Source organism: Myotis myotis, unplaced genomic scaffold (assembly GCF_014108235.1).
Source record: "Myotis myotis isolate mMyoMyo1 unplaced genomic scaffold, mMyoMyo1.p scaffold_m19_p_3, whole genome shotgun sequence".
Classification (NCBI taxonomy): domain Eukaryota; kingdom Metazoa; phylum Chordata; class Mammalia; order Chiroptera; family Vespertilionidae; genus Myotis; species Myotis myotis.
Genome location: NW_023416335.1, coordinates 115,485,969 through 115,499,864, shown reverse-complemented (window position 1 = coordinate 115,499,864; position 13,896 = coordinate 115,485,969). Strand labels below are relative to the sequence as shown.

Here is a 13,896-nt window from a genome sequence, read left to right as displayed (position 1 = left end):
TAATAATCCTATATAATAAAAGCATAGTATGCAAATTGTCCCCTTGACTGGAGTTCATCCGGGAGTTCGACCAGCGGGTGGGCAGGCCAGGGGAAGGGAGGGAGGCCCTGGTGTTGGCAGGTGGATGGGGGAAGGGAGGGAGCACCCAGCCGGCAGCCGCTAGGGACCCTACCAGTGCACGAATTTTGTGCACTGGGCCTCTAGTATATTTTATATAATCCATACATCCAAGGTATTATCATTTCAATATGTAGTACTGGTCGCATTTCAGGCACTCAGTAGCCACCTGTCTAGAGGTACTGGCACAAGCAAGTCACTAGGGATCATATGCCTAGAGGAATGAGAACTAGAAGATGGATTTGTGTTCCTGAGGTTTAAGCTTGGGATATTATAATGACAACAATGGTGCACAAACAAAAATAAGGATCACACATTGAGTTAACATCTGCTATTACAGAAAAGATACAATGCTGCTATTATGGAAATGATGACTTTTATTTCCATCAAAAATGATCATCACACCATTATTTAAACATATCTGGAAAATCCTGAAATAATTTAAACTGAAGGCACAGAACAAATAGAAATATTTAACTGTTTAAGCTTCAAATGACAAAATTCAAATATTTCAACAGTAACAATAAATTATGAATAAATTTCCATCACCAAATATCATTCTGACCAAAAGCTATATAATCTTTTGTAAAAAAACCAAATTAGCTTAAGCTGATTTCAAGATTTCCATAATAAAAATAATATTGAAAAGTATTTCTTCTTTCAGAATACTCATTATACCACTAGGTTCAGTGAAAACTATTTTATATATAACAAAGTAGCAGTTAGGGTATTTGTTGATGGATGGCCACTCCTCAAGAAATGACTCATTTTTACAAAATGTTTAAAAAAATAGCAAAATGGATTACAAAATTCTACTTGGGGAGCAGGAATAAAACTTGTTCCATGTCAATTAGAATATCAAAGCATTCCAGTATCAAATTGCTTCCAAAGCCAATCATGACATAACAGTAATATACTGCATGGGGCAATCCACTGTATGTTGGTTACCTGTCGAGTATAGTGTGGCTCAGGGATTGAACAAGTTAGTAATAATTATTCCATTTATTTATTCAAAAGAGATATATTTTAAAAAATCATTATAAAATTAACTGGAATAATTAGTGACATGCTAGAATACAATGAACACAGCAATGCAATTGCTAAGTTTGAAAACAAAGTGGTCATGCTTTATAATACACTGTAGTATTTTGAAATACATCCTCTGATCATCAATACCATTCATTACAGAGGTCATTTGTAAATTAGCTCAGATTCTGAACTATGTTTCTAATGAAACTTTTTTCAAGTACGCACAATATTAATAAGGTAAGGATATTTTTATCTTATTCACACCTTTATGTGTTCTTCTGAAGGACAACCATATTGAATAAAGGAGAAACATAATGGGCTGGTCATAGCTTTCAAAAACTTCTCAAAAAATATGAAATAGTCTAGTGACCAAAAACTGATAGAAAGATATTCATATCTAAAATCTACTATTTCAGATTTTAAAAACAACACAGAACTTTTCACTTAAAAAAAAAAAATAATGAAGTTCGTAAGTAAAGGACTAATGGTGAAAAATAAGGGTTTCTAAAACACTCAAGAATCTTACAGAATAAAATTTTAAAAGTCTAGCTTCTCCTACTTAGCTGTGTTGGATAAGTGTGTATTGAATGGTTTTATCTTTATGATCTAATTGCATAAATCACAAAAACATATCCAGCCAGGTTTATTGACAGAAGGATAATACAAACTCTAGAAAATAGTTTTAGCAAAAACTACTTCAAAATTTTCCTATATAAAACATTTCTTTGGAAATGAATCTTTAATGCTTTTGTACTGTTCAAGTATATGCAGCTTTTAACATCTCTAGTACTAAACTATAATTATCTCCCAAATTCCTGTCACTGGATAATGTTATCTTTTATTCTCTAATATTCTAATAAAGGTATGTTTTTTTAAATAAATCTCTTTTGTGGTGTCAAAATTATTTCTTCATCATCTCTGAGCACTGAGAGATTAAAGAAGAAATAAGCCAGAAAAATCACCTTATAAGCAGTATGAAGTTTTGAAATGTTGGCACCTATGAAAAATGGGAAACGGTTACCATCCAAATTTAAAATCTATCCATTCCTGGCATTGGTAGTAACAGCGATAGCAAATGCTATTGCTCCTGTCTTCACTGATACCAGTCTTGGGCATATGTAACTCATTATCTGATTCAGTCAGTGAAAACAAAGAGCCACCAGAAGTCCTCAAATCTAGCTGGCTGGGTCACAGTTTTGACAAACTTCATTCATTATTATAGGTCACATTCTGAAAATATGAACTCATAGGATTAGTGGAAGACTGTTTCCAAGAGGAAAGAAATGTGGCTAACTTGAGTTAAACCACTTAAACAACAACAGAAGGACAATCTTAGTGGTTTGGGGCCCTGCATATACCAGCTGTGCCAATAGCTCCTAACAACCAGAAATACAATAAAACAAAAGGGTTTTTTTTTCCAAAACCTAAAAAAGAAAGGTGTTTGACTCAAAACCAATTTCAAAATCTACACCAGGCTGCCAGGCCAGCAAATAACCGTGAGAGTGACTTTGTTCCTCTGCTCCTTCAACATGGGAACTAATGCGGAATGGCTCATGCCCACAGTTGACAGGCCGTTCACGGCCACGATCATGTCTCCACATCTGGACAAAGACAGAGAAACAGAAACAGACTGTCATGATTTTCCTGGTATTAAAACCATTAAAAAATATGTCTTTACTGATTTGAGAGAGAGGAAGGGAGAGGGAGAAACATTGATTACCTTGAGATTTTTTTAGCATAAAAATCAGTTTAACTTAACCATTAACTGTCAATGATTAGAGTGTATTATCTACTGTGAGAAACATCTGGGGTGAATTTTTAAGTCTATGTTGCTTTTCCATGGCTACCCTCTGCCACCCTCTCTCCTTTAACTAGCGGGTGATTTCAAGGACAAGAAGAATGATTTTCATGTAAGCATAAGGCAAAATATAATTAGGCGAATAAATCTTTTATGATTTTTGGTCTCTAATTTGTAATATGAACATACTATTTTATTGTTAGTTATCTCAACTTCTTTTTGGAAGTAGGTGGAATGCAAATTATAAACTAACCGAGACTCAACCTGGTTAATTTAGCTAAGAGAATGGCTAATTCATTTCCCCCTACTCTTTCCTTATAAAATAATGCTTTCCATTGTATAAAATAACCTGATAAAAGACTGATTTGGAGCATATCAACCCTGATCAACTTTTCACAATATTATTTTGATGTAACTTTCTGTTTGCAAGCACTGTAATCTCTCTGTTTGTGCTCAATTCTGTCTACAATGTCAAATTTAATTTTTGCAAATTGGTTTTTTCATCAAAAACTAGGCACTAAGAACTTACAATCACCCACCGCCTCTCTGTTTGTATAATCTCTTGATATAACACCTTATTCTTTTCCCAGCACCTGAGTTTTGAAAAAGAAAAGAAGGCTGCAGGGAGCCTAGCAAGTACCTTCTGCCCAGGGGTGACAACTGGCTGAGGGTTAGTGCAGGGGTGGGCAAACTTTTTGACTCGAGGGCCACAATGGGTTCTTAAACTGGACCGGAGGGCCACAATGGGTTCTTAAACTGGACCGGAGGGCCGGAACAAAAGCATGGATGGAGTGTTTGTGTGAACTAATATAAATTCAAAGTAAACATCATTACATAAAAGGGTCCGGTCTTTTTTTTTTTTAGTTTTTTTCATTTCAAACGCCCGCGGGCCGTGGTTTGCCCACGGCTGGGTAGGAAAGGCTCTGGAGCCAGGTAGTCTGGGTTTGAGTTGCAGTCAACCACTTTCAGCTGTTTGATTGTGGGCAAGCTTCTTAACCTTCCTAAGCCTTAGCTGCCTTGTTTATAAATGGGAATTACAACACCTCCTAGGGTTAAGAGGATTCAATAATCCAATCAATCCCAAGCACCTAGCACTGTGCCTGGTACACTGTCAACTATCACATACTCCTTCATTAAATATTTGTTGAGCCCTTACTACATATGCAAGGCACTGCTTTGGCTACCAGGGACGTAAATATAACAAAGTCCCCTCTCCCCTCCCTGTGTGGAGCTTGCATAAATATATTGTTAGGCAGACATAAGTGCTGAGGAGAAAAATAAAGCAGAGGCATCTAATGACAGGACTAGACCTGAGTGAATTGTGTGGCAAAACTGCTCAGAGCTAGTCACATCACAGTATGTGCAGTGCAATGACTCATGTTCAGGCCTGTCATCAGATTAGCAAAATACAGCTATGAGTAGCAAGATTGTAAAGGTAATGCTTCGTCTACATCAGGTTTGACAATATTTTCCTATAAAGGGCCAGATGGTAAACAAATATTTTAGGCTTTGCCAATCATATGGTCTCTGTCACAAGGAATCAACTCTGCCACTGTAGCTCAAAAGCAGTGACACACAACATGCAAACAAGTGAGCATGGCCATGTTCCTATAAAACTTTATTTACAAAACCAGATAGCTGCATTTGGAGCTGATCCCTGGTCTAGATCATGTCCATCACAACAAACATGAATCACATCAGTAAATAACAAGACTCACTTTAATCTTCCATCATAATAAGCAGGAGTTCCCAAGACAATGGTTTTAATGAAGAAAGGCTGATTGGTGTGGTTCTCTTCATATCCACCAACAATACTAAAGCCCCAACTTCCCAAGTAGCTTCTTCGTAAAACTATATCATGGCAGCTATGAAGGGAACTATAAACAAATACAGACATCAGGAAACAATTAATGGAGGCAATTACAGCCTGCTCATCTTTGTTATAACTGCACACCATGTTATACTTTCCATCACTGGGAAAAGAAAAAGGGCTACTTTATTTTCTTCTGAATGTATTATTCTGACCACCCACTTTCCAGCACAGATGCAGTTCTATGTAGACTTGAATTTCTTTCACTTTTTTCAGTCTTCTCTTCCCAGTGAATAACACACACACACACACACACACACACACACACACACACACAGAATTTAAATAAAGTTGGTTATAAGTTACACCTCAGAAATTGTATAAAATGGTTTTAAACCTATATTTTCTCACTGTACTGTCAACAGGTCCTCCATTCTATTGGTACCTTCAAAATTTGTATGGTGGTACGCTTGGCTGGGGTGGCTGGAGGTTAGAGCATCGGCCCATAGTCTGAATGGTCCCAGGTTTGATACCTGGGTTGCAGATTCTATCCTTGGCCTTGGCTGGGGCATGTACGGGAGATAACCAACTGATGTTTCTCTCTCTTTTCCCCGTCTCCTCCTATCCCTTCCACTCTCTCTAAAAAATAAATGGAAAAAATATCATTGGGTGAGGATTAACAAAAACAAAATAACAAAAAAAGTGGATGAGGGTCTAGTACTGCTGACTTCAGCACTCAATTGAAAGAAAATGAGATTCCTAAAAAATGTAAGATCACTATCCCTCTTTTTAATCTACACAAGGAGTTAGAATTTGTCGTATTTTCCTTCTTCACTTAATATGCTTCCATTTTAAGAGAGACTCTAGTTGACAAAATAGGAAACTCAAATATGGAAAATAGTAACAAAAATCTCCTATTTCAATTTTGGTGCATGGAATAAATAGATACCTAGTAGCTAAATCATCTGTCATAAAAAAATCTCTCTCCACAAGTTCCACATACAAGGTCCCTACAGGTCCCTGAGACATGAATTCTGTTATAATTTTAGGCCTCTTTGTTGTTGTTTTATGTTTGTTTGTTTTTATTGATTTCAGAGAGGAAGGGAGAGGGAGAGACAGAAACATCAATGATCAGACAGAATCACTGACTGGCTGCCTCCAGCACGCTCCCCACTGGGGATCTGGCCCGCAACCTGTGCCTGCACCCTGACCAGGAATTGAACTGGGACCTCCTGGTTCATAGGTCGATACTCAATCACTGAGCCACAATGACCTGGCAGCCTTTTTGTTTGTTTGTTTTTAACCAAGAAGACAAATCAGCAAGTTAGATTATAAACAAATAACCTAATAATCTGATTGGATAATCTAATAATACCCAATAATATCCTTGTTTCTTGATTGTTCTTTCTGTGAAAGTACTTTATAAACCAGAGTGCTATACAAATTCTAGTTATTACCAATTTATTCCAAATGAAGCTAGATAGCTCAGAAATTGGCACATTCTTATCCTTTATTTTTATTATAAATGAGTAATTTTCATACTTTGTTAACAGTCAAAATGTTTCATCATAGTTTGGTTTTAGGAGTCTTTTATATGTTAAGAATCTAAGCTGATTTGGAAACAAAGATACGAACACATTCTTCCTACCTCAATATTAAACTATGCAATAATCACCTGGAGGTTCCAAGTGTTTCCATGACCGGACGCTGACCAAGTTCAGAACCCCTTGGCTAGTCAGTCAGTCATGAAGCAGTGAATTCTTCAGAGACATGGTTAGGAGCACCTACGCTTGAATACCAATCATTGGACTTAAGACTCTATGTCCAATAAAAACTGAGTTTTATACCCAGCCATTTTAGGAAAGTTAAAAGCATTAAGAACAAAGGGCTTTTAGAAAGCCTTCTGGGATAGGACAAGGCTCCCACTTTGACCCCATGAACATGAAGGCTAAGCATGTATCAGAATGAACCTTGATAATGACAGCTTTCCTGAACAAGAGACTGAACATCCCCTCTCATGGCCCGCCCACTTATGAGCCTTAACAGAAACAGACAAATGGCTTTATTAATTTGTATAAACAGACATCTTTCTAGCTTAGTTCTTATTATTACATTTACCTTTTAAATATAATAAGCTAAGAAAAATTACCATTTTCTTTTGTAACTTGACTTGATGTTGCTACTTTTATCTAAAATTTACTGGGTTACAGACTAATGAAAGTTGTAATTATGATTATTTCATAAAGCAACAAAAAAGCTGTCAGTACCTGGGAAGCCCAAGCCACATGATCCACGATGGGGACCAACTGGCATCATACTCATTTTCACTGAAAGTGCTTGGCTGCTCATCCGTGGCCTGGGTGGCCTCCTCAACAACCTGGACCTCAAGTGCTTTAAGGGCAACAGCAGGGGATGCAGCACTGGCTTTCAGCATAGCAACAGCCTCACTGTGACTTAAATTGGTCAAATCAATGCCATTGATATTCAACAACACATCACCTGTTCAAATGACAAGACAAAAAAAAAAAAAAATGAGCTGAGATACCAAGTGATTATCTCCCTGTAAATTCTTCTACTGGTAAGCTAATCAACAAAAGTTAGTTTCAATGACTCAGATGATTTAAGGTAAAAGACCTTTTATTTCTTCTTTGTAATTTTTATACTACTGAGAAAAAATGCAACTCATGAAAATAATTCCAAAACAATTCAAAAATTTAAAATAATTTCATAGTACATAGGGAAAAGTGTGGCTTGAGGCACTTCGATTCCACTGGAAGTCCAAATCCTTGGCCCTGGCATGTCATAGGTGTAGCTGGGTACAGGCCCTTGCACATTCAGTTCTCTTCTTTGAGCTTCAATGATTTCTCCTGTTCTTTCCAATTCAAAAATTATTTGACACTTTGCTAACTTAGACATGAATTTCAATATTCTATGTTTTACACAGTTTTATACTTAAAGACAGCCCCACATAGTTCACTCAGTGCAAACAGATCAGAATATGTAGAGAGAGGATATTCTTGGGCCTACACAAAGAAATGAAACTAGTGATTTGAACATCTCTCTTCCTTGAGGGAGAAAAGAAATATTTATTCTTCTGTCAAGTAATATGATAAAAAGGGCAATGAGGATTAAATAAAAGGCTAGGAAGAAAAAGATTACTTCTGTAGGAAGCACACACACTCGTATGAAGAAACCTACAGAAAACCTCCTCTCCCAATTCATCTATTATTCAGATTGTTAAAGCAAAACATTTTCATTGTAGAAAATTTAGAAAACATAATAAATAATAAAAACGAAATAAAATTATCCCTAATTCTATAACTGGACAAATACTTGTAAAAATTAGCAGCCTTTCATTTTTTTTTATTTTTTATTTTTTTAATATATTTTATTGATTTTATACAGAGAGGAAGGGAGAGAGATAGAGAGTTAGAAACATCGATGAGAGAGAAACATCGATCAGCTGCCTCCTGCACATCTCCTACTGGGGATGTGCCCGCAACCCAGGTACATGCCCTTGACCGGAATCGAACCTGGGACCTTTCAGTCCACAGGCCGACGCTCTATCCACTGAGCCAAACCAGTTTTGGCACGCCTTTTAAAGATATTATTCAGGAGAAACCAACATGGCGGCATAGGTAAACATGGGAGTTTGCTGCCTCACACAACCACTTCAAAAATACAACTAAAAGACGGAACGGACATCATCCAGAACCACAGGAAGGCTGGCTGAGTGGAAGTTCTACAACTAGAAGGAAAGAGAAAAGCATACAGAGACTCAGAGGAGGTGCGGTGTGGAAGTAAAATACTAAGGTACAGAGGCGCACGCGGAGCAGGCTGGCGGCTGAGGGCACGGTTGTCGTTTTCAATCGGGAGGGAGTTTCAGGCTCTGAGCTCCAGTTCCGGACGAGTCTTTGGGGACCCAGACTCATACGGGAGAAGCGGGACTGTCTGGCAGTGGTCGGAACTCGAGGGCAGCTTTCTCTCAGAGGTGCTTGCAGCGATTACTGGGACACTGAGAAACAGAGCCTCTGAGGGCAGGACTGAGAGCAGCCATAACTGCTAGCTCTGCCCTGTTGATCCCGTGGGACCCGCCCCTCCCAAGCCCTGCAGGGAGGCTTTACCTGGGTAGCCTCAGGCAAAGGCAAGATTAGCACCTCCCTAGAGATCCAGGAGCGAGTGTGCCCAGCGGTCAGAGTGGGACCATCCAGTTTGCAGCTTCTCAGACCCTTAAAGGACACACTCAGCGGGCAGACCCAGTGAGCACCAAAGCCCCATTGAAACAAGTCTTGCCCCAGAGTGGTGTCTCCAGCACAGAAGTTCTCCACTGCAGACACAGCTGATTCTCACAGCCAATTGGCCTGGAGGTCATTCCCTCCCAGTGTTAACTACAACAATCAAGGCTTAACTACAAGACTGTGCACAAAGCCCACAAAGGGGTGCACCAAGAGTGTCCACCTCAGGTAATTGGGGCTGAACCACAGGGCCCTAGAGGACACTCAGCACAGAAAACCACTTTATCAACACAGGGAAGCATAAAAAGTGTGGAGACAAAGAAAAAGGACACAAATGACAGAAATGGAGGAAAGCAAACTACTGGATATAGAGTTCAAAACCACACTTTTAAGGTTTTTCAAGAACTTTCTAGAAGCCGCCAATAAATTTAGTAAGACCCTCGAAAAGACTGGTGAGACTGCCGATAAATGTAGTGAGATCCTCAAGAAATCTAGTCAGACCCTCGATGTTATGATAAAGGACCAACTGGAAATTAAGCATACACTGACTGAAATAAAGAATATTATACAGACTCCCAACAGCAGACTAGAGGATTGCAAGAATCAAGTCAACGATTTGAAATACGAAGAAGCAAAAAACACCCAACCAGAAAGGCAAAATGAAAAAAGAATCAGAAAATACGAAGATAGTGTAAGGAGCCTCTGGGACAGCTTCAAGCATACCAACATCCGAATTATAGGGGTGCCAGAAGATGAGAGAGAGCAAGATATTGAAAACCTATTTGAAGAAATAATGACAGAAAACTTCCCCTACCTGGTGAAAGAAATAGACTTACAAGTCCAGGAAGTGCAGAGAACCCCAAACAAAAGGAATCCAAAGAGGACCACACCAAGACACATCATAATTAAAATGCCAAGAGCAAAAGACAAAGAGAGAATCTTAAAAGCAGCAAGAGAAAGAAACTCAGTTACCTACAAGGGAATACCCATACGACTGTCAGCTGGTTTCTCAACAGAAACTTTGCAGGCCAGAAGGGAGTGGCAAGAAATATTCAAAGTGATGAATGCCAAGAACCTACAACCAAGATTACTTTATCCAGCAAAGCTATCATTCAGAATTGAAGGTCAGATAAAGAGCTTCACAGATAAGGAAAAGCTAAAGGAGTTCATCACCACCAAACCAGTATTATATGAAATGCTGAAAGGTATCCTGTAAGAAGAGGAAGAAGAAAAAAAAGGTAAAGATACAAATTATGAACAACAAATACACACCTATCAACAAGTGAATCTAAAAATCAAGTGAATAAATCTGATGAACAGAATGAACTGGTGATTATAATAGAATCAGGGGCATAGAAAGGGAATGGACTGACTATTCTTGTGGGGGAAAGGGGTGTGGGGGATGCGGAAGAGACTGGACAAAAATCGTGCACCTATGGATGAGGACAGTGGGTGGGGAGTGAGGGCGGAGGGTGGAGTGGGAACTGGGTGGAGGGGAGTTATGGGGGGAATAAAGAGGAACAAATGTAATAATCTGAACAATAAAGATTTAATTTAAAAAATAAATTAAAAAATTAAAGATATTATTCATATAACATTCAATTCATTCAAAGTTACAATTTTATGGTTTTTAGTATAGTCACAGAATTGTAGAACCATCACCCATCATTTTAAGATCAACCCCCAAAAAACATGTACCCATTAACAGTCACTTTTCTTCCCCCAGGCCTAAGTAATCACTTATCTACTTTCTATCTCTATAGATCTTCCCATCTGGGCATGCCATATAAATAGAACCACATGTGGTCTTTTGTGACTGGCTTCTTCTTTCAATAGGCATAATGTTTTCAAGATTCACCTATACCAGTGATTCTCAACCTTCCTAATGCCGCGACCCTTTATTTTATTTTTATTTTTTTAAATATATTTTATTGATTTTTTACAGAGAGGAAGGAAGAGGGACAGAGAGCTAGAAACACTGATGAGAGAGAAACATTGATCAGCTGCCTCCTGCACACCCGCTACTGGGGATGTGCCCGCAACCAAGGTACATGCCCCCAACTGGAATCGAACCCGGGACCCTTCAGTCCGCAGGCTGACACTCCATCCACTGAGCCAAACCAGTCAGGGCAATGCCGCGACCCTTTAATACAGTTCCTCATGTTGTGGTGCCCCCCAACCATAAAATTATTTTCGTTGCTACTTCATAACTGTAATTTTGCTACTGTTATGAATCGTAATGTAAATATCTGATATGAAGGATGTATTTAGGCGACCCCTGTGAAAGGGTCGTTCGACCCCCAAAGGGGTCGCAACCCACAGGTTGAGAACCGCTGACCTATACTGTAGCTTGTGTCAATGCTTCATTCCTTATTATAGTCAAATAGCATTCCATTGTATGGATATACCACATTATGTTAATCCACTCGTTAACTGACGGATATTTGGGTTGCTTCTACTTTTTGGTTATTATGAAAAATAGGGCTATGAAACTTCATGTACAAGTTTTTGTGTGGCCACATATTTCCATTTCTCCAGGAACAGAATTGTTACAGATCATGGTAACACTATGTTTAACTTTTTTGAGGAACTGCTAAACTGTTTTCCAAAAACAGTTGCACCATTTTACATTCCCACTGGCAATGTCTGAAGGTTTCAATTTTTCCAAATCCTTGCCAATGTTTGCTATTGCCTGTCTTTTTTATTATATTCATCCTTGTGAGTGTGAAGTGGCTTTGATTTGCATTTCCCTAATAACCAATGACACTGTGCATCTTTTCCTGGGATTACTGGCCACCTGTATATCTCCTTTGGAGAAATGTCTATTCAGATCCTTTGCTCGTTTTTCAATTGGGTTTTTACCTTTTTATGTATTGAGTTGTAAGAGTTCTTTATGTACTCTAGATACAAGTCCTTCATCAGATATACAATTTATAAATATTTTCTCCCATACTGTGGGTTATCTTTTTACTTTCTTGGTGGTGTGGATTCATCATCAAATTTGCAATTTTGATGAAGTCAATTATCTATTTTGTTATTGTTGCTTGTATTTTTGGTGTCATATCTAAGAAAACCACCACCTAATCCCAGGTCATGAGTTTTCCTCTGAATGTTGTAGATCTTACATTTAGGTCTTGGATCCATAATAAGTTAATTCTTGTATGTGGCTTGAGGTAGGATTCCAACTTCACTCTCGAAAAAATAGCTTTTAAGACTCACTTTTCCACATGAATAAACCAAGTGTATGAAGAATGCTGTTTTTACCACTACCACTCCCACGTACACAAATAATATAGTATTGATGTGGAACGTGAACTTCTAAATGTGTTAATCCCCAAACCCACTATATTTTAAAGTTTGTCTTCTGCTCCATGTCCTCTGTGAACCCCTCCCACTTTAGTATAAGCAACATTTGTATTTTGGAGACATTTATATTTGTATCTAGCCTGCCATCATGTAGGAAACATAAATTTCTTAGAGTCTTTTCTAGTATAAAACAGTCCAACAGTCTCCATAACTGTTAGAAAATACCAAGCTTTGGCAACTTCCCTTTACAGTAGGCATTTTTCTAACCTTATAAAGAGGCTTTATGCTTACATATGCAAGGGACATTTTAAAGAATTAAAAAAGTCATGTTTAAAAGAAAACTTTGTACATATTTCTTATGTACGAGGTTGAATTCAGGGAGATTCGGTGACATTATTGACATTATTGAAAAACCTATCTTACCTCTCTTGATTCTGCCATCGCGTGCAAGGCAGCCATGAGGTGGTACACTGGTCACAAAGATGGGCAGTTCACCACTCTTACTTCCTCTGCCCCCAGCTACTGTCATCCCAAGGGATTCATGAGGTTCCTTCTTTACAGTAATGTGTTTTTCTTGGCATGTAACACACTGGGTAAGATCCTAAATCATGAGAGGAAAATTTTGTGGAATATATTTATTGGAATGAATAATATAAAACAAGGACAGCTTAAACTAATGTACAAACTTATGTGTAACTGTAAGTAATTTTTTTTATCACTCAGTATAGAACTGAAAGTAATACACCGTTCCTCATAGGTACAAACAATACACTGATCACTGTGGATCACAATGTCAAACTTTGGATTACCATTTTTTCGTACGACTATGGAACTAAAACAACTTAGGACTATTGGCATATGGAGGTTAAAGTAAAATAAGCACATCATTTATATGGTTACCTTAAAATCCAAGATATGATCAATTCTATAAAAGTAAATAATGTGCCTGAGTTTTAAGATTCTGAATATGAGCCAATTAACTTTTCTTCCATCTTTCTACCCTATTCTTTGAAAGAAAAGTTGATAGTACAAGATTATATTAATGTTACTAACAATGTCAACAATGGAAATATATGAATTATATTTTAACAAAATTTTAACATTTCCTTTAGTGACATAAATTCAAAGAGTTGACATACACGTATCTGTTAACCAGGTCCTAGAATTCCAGGCCATGTGTCTTCTCTGGCCTGGACCCCTGCATTCCTGAAATTTTTATCAAGAGAACTATTTGTAATAAGAGGAGAGCATTCCTAGAAGTAGTTATAACCTAGCAGAAAACTTGTAAATGTCTTAAGGTGGTCTCCTATCTAAAGGTATGAAATCTATGTTAGTATCCTTCAAAATGGGGCAAAACCATTTTATTATGAGGACAAGTCATGTAAACCTAGCCTTGAGGATATACTTAAGCGTTTCAGCTCTCAGGTATTTCATTATTTAAGGGTAGGGATTCTATTCCTCTGCCAGCTGAGATGTATGCATTTTTTTTCCTCAGGAACAAAACCTAACAACGTAAATGATTATACTGGATAAGCTTTAAGGAAACTTCTCAGGGTTCAACACCACATGAATGTTTATCCAAGCAGCTACATAGAAGCTTA

General features: G+C 37.9%; 1 protein-coding gene across 7 annotated transcripts in view; it reads right to left on the bottom strand.

The window, feature by feature from the left end:
• Positions 1–1,666: 1,666 nt before the first annotated feature.
• Positions 1,667–13,896, bottom strand: part of LNX2 (ligand of numb-protein X 2) — an 88,588-nt gene continuing 76,358 nt past the window's right edge. For all 7 annotated transcript variants that reach the window (XM_036301211.1, XM_036301210.1, XM_036301216.1 and 4 more), the window contains 4 exons: positions 12,719–12,896; positions 7,022–7,253; positions 4,663–4,821; positions 1,667–2,747 (listed from right to left, as the gene is read on the bottom strand). In XM_036301211.1, the coding sequence (XP_036157104.1) occupies positions 2,612–2,747; positions 4,663–4,821; positions 7,022–7,253; positions 12,719–12,896 (705 nt within the window). In that variant the 3' untranslated portion in view covers positions 1,667–2,611. The remainder of the gene's footprint in view (positions 2,748–4,662; positions 4,822–7,021; positions 7,254–12,718; positions 12,897–13,896) is intronic.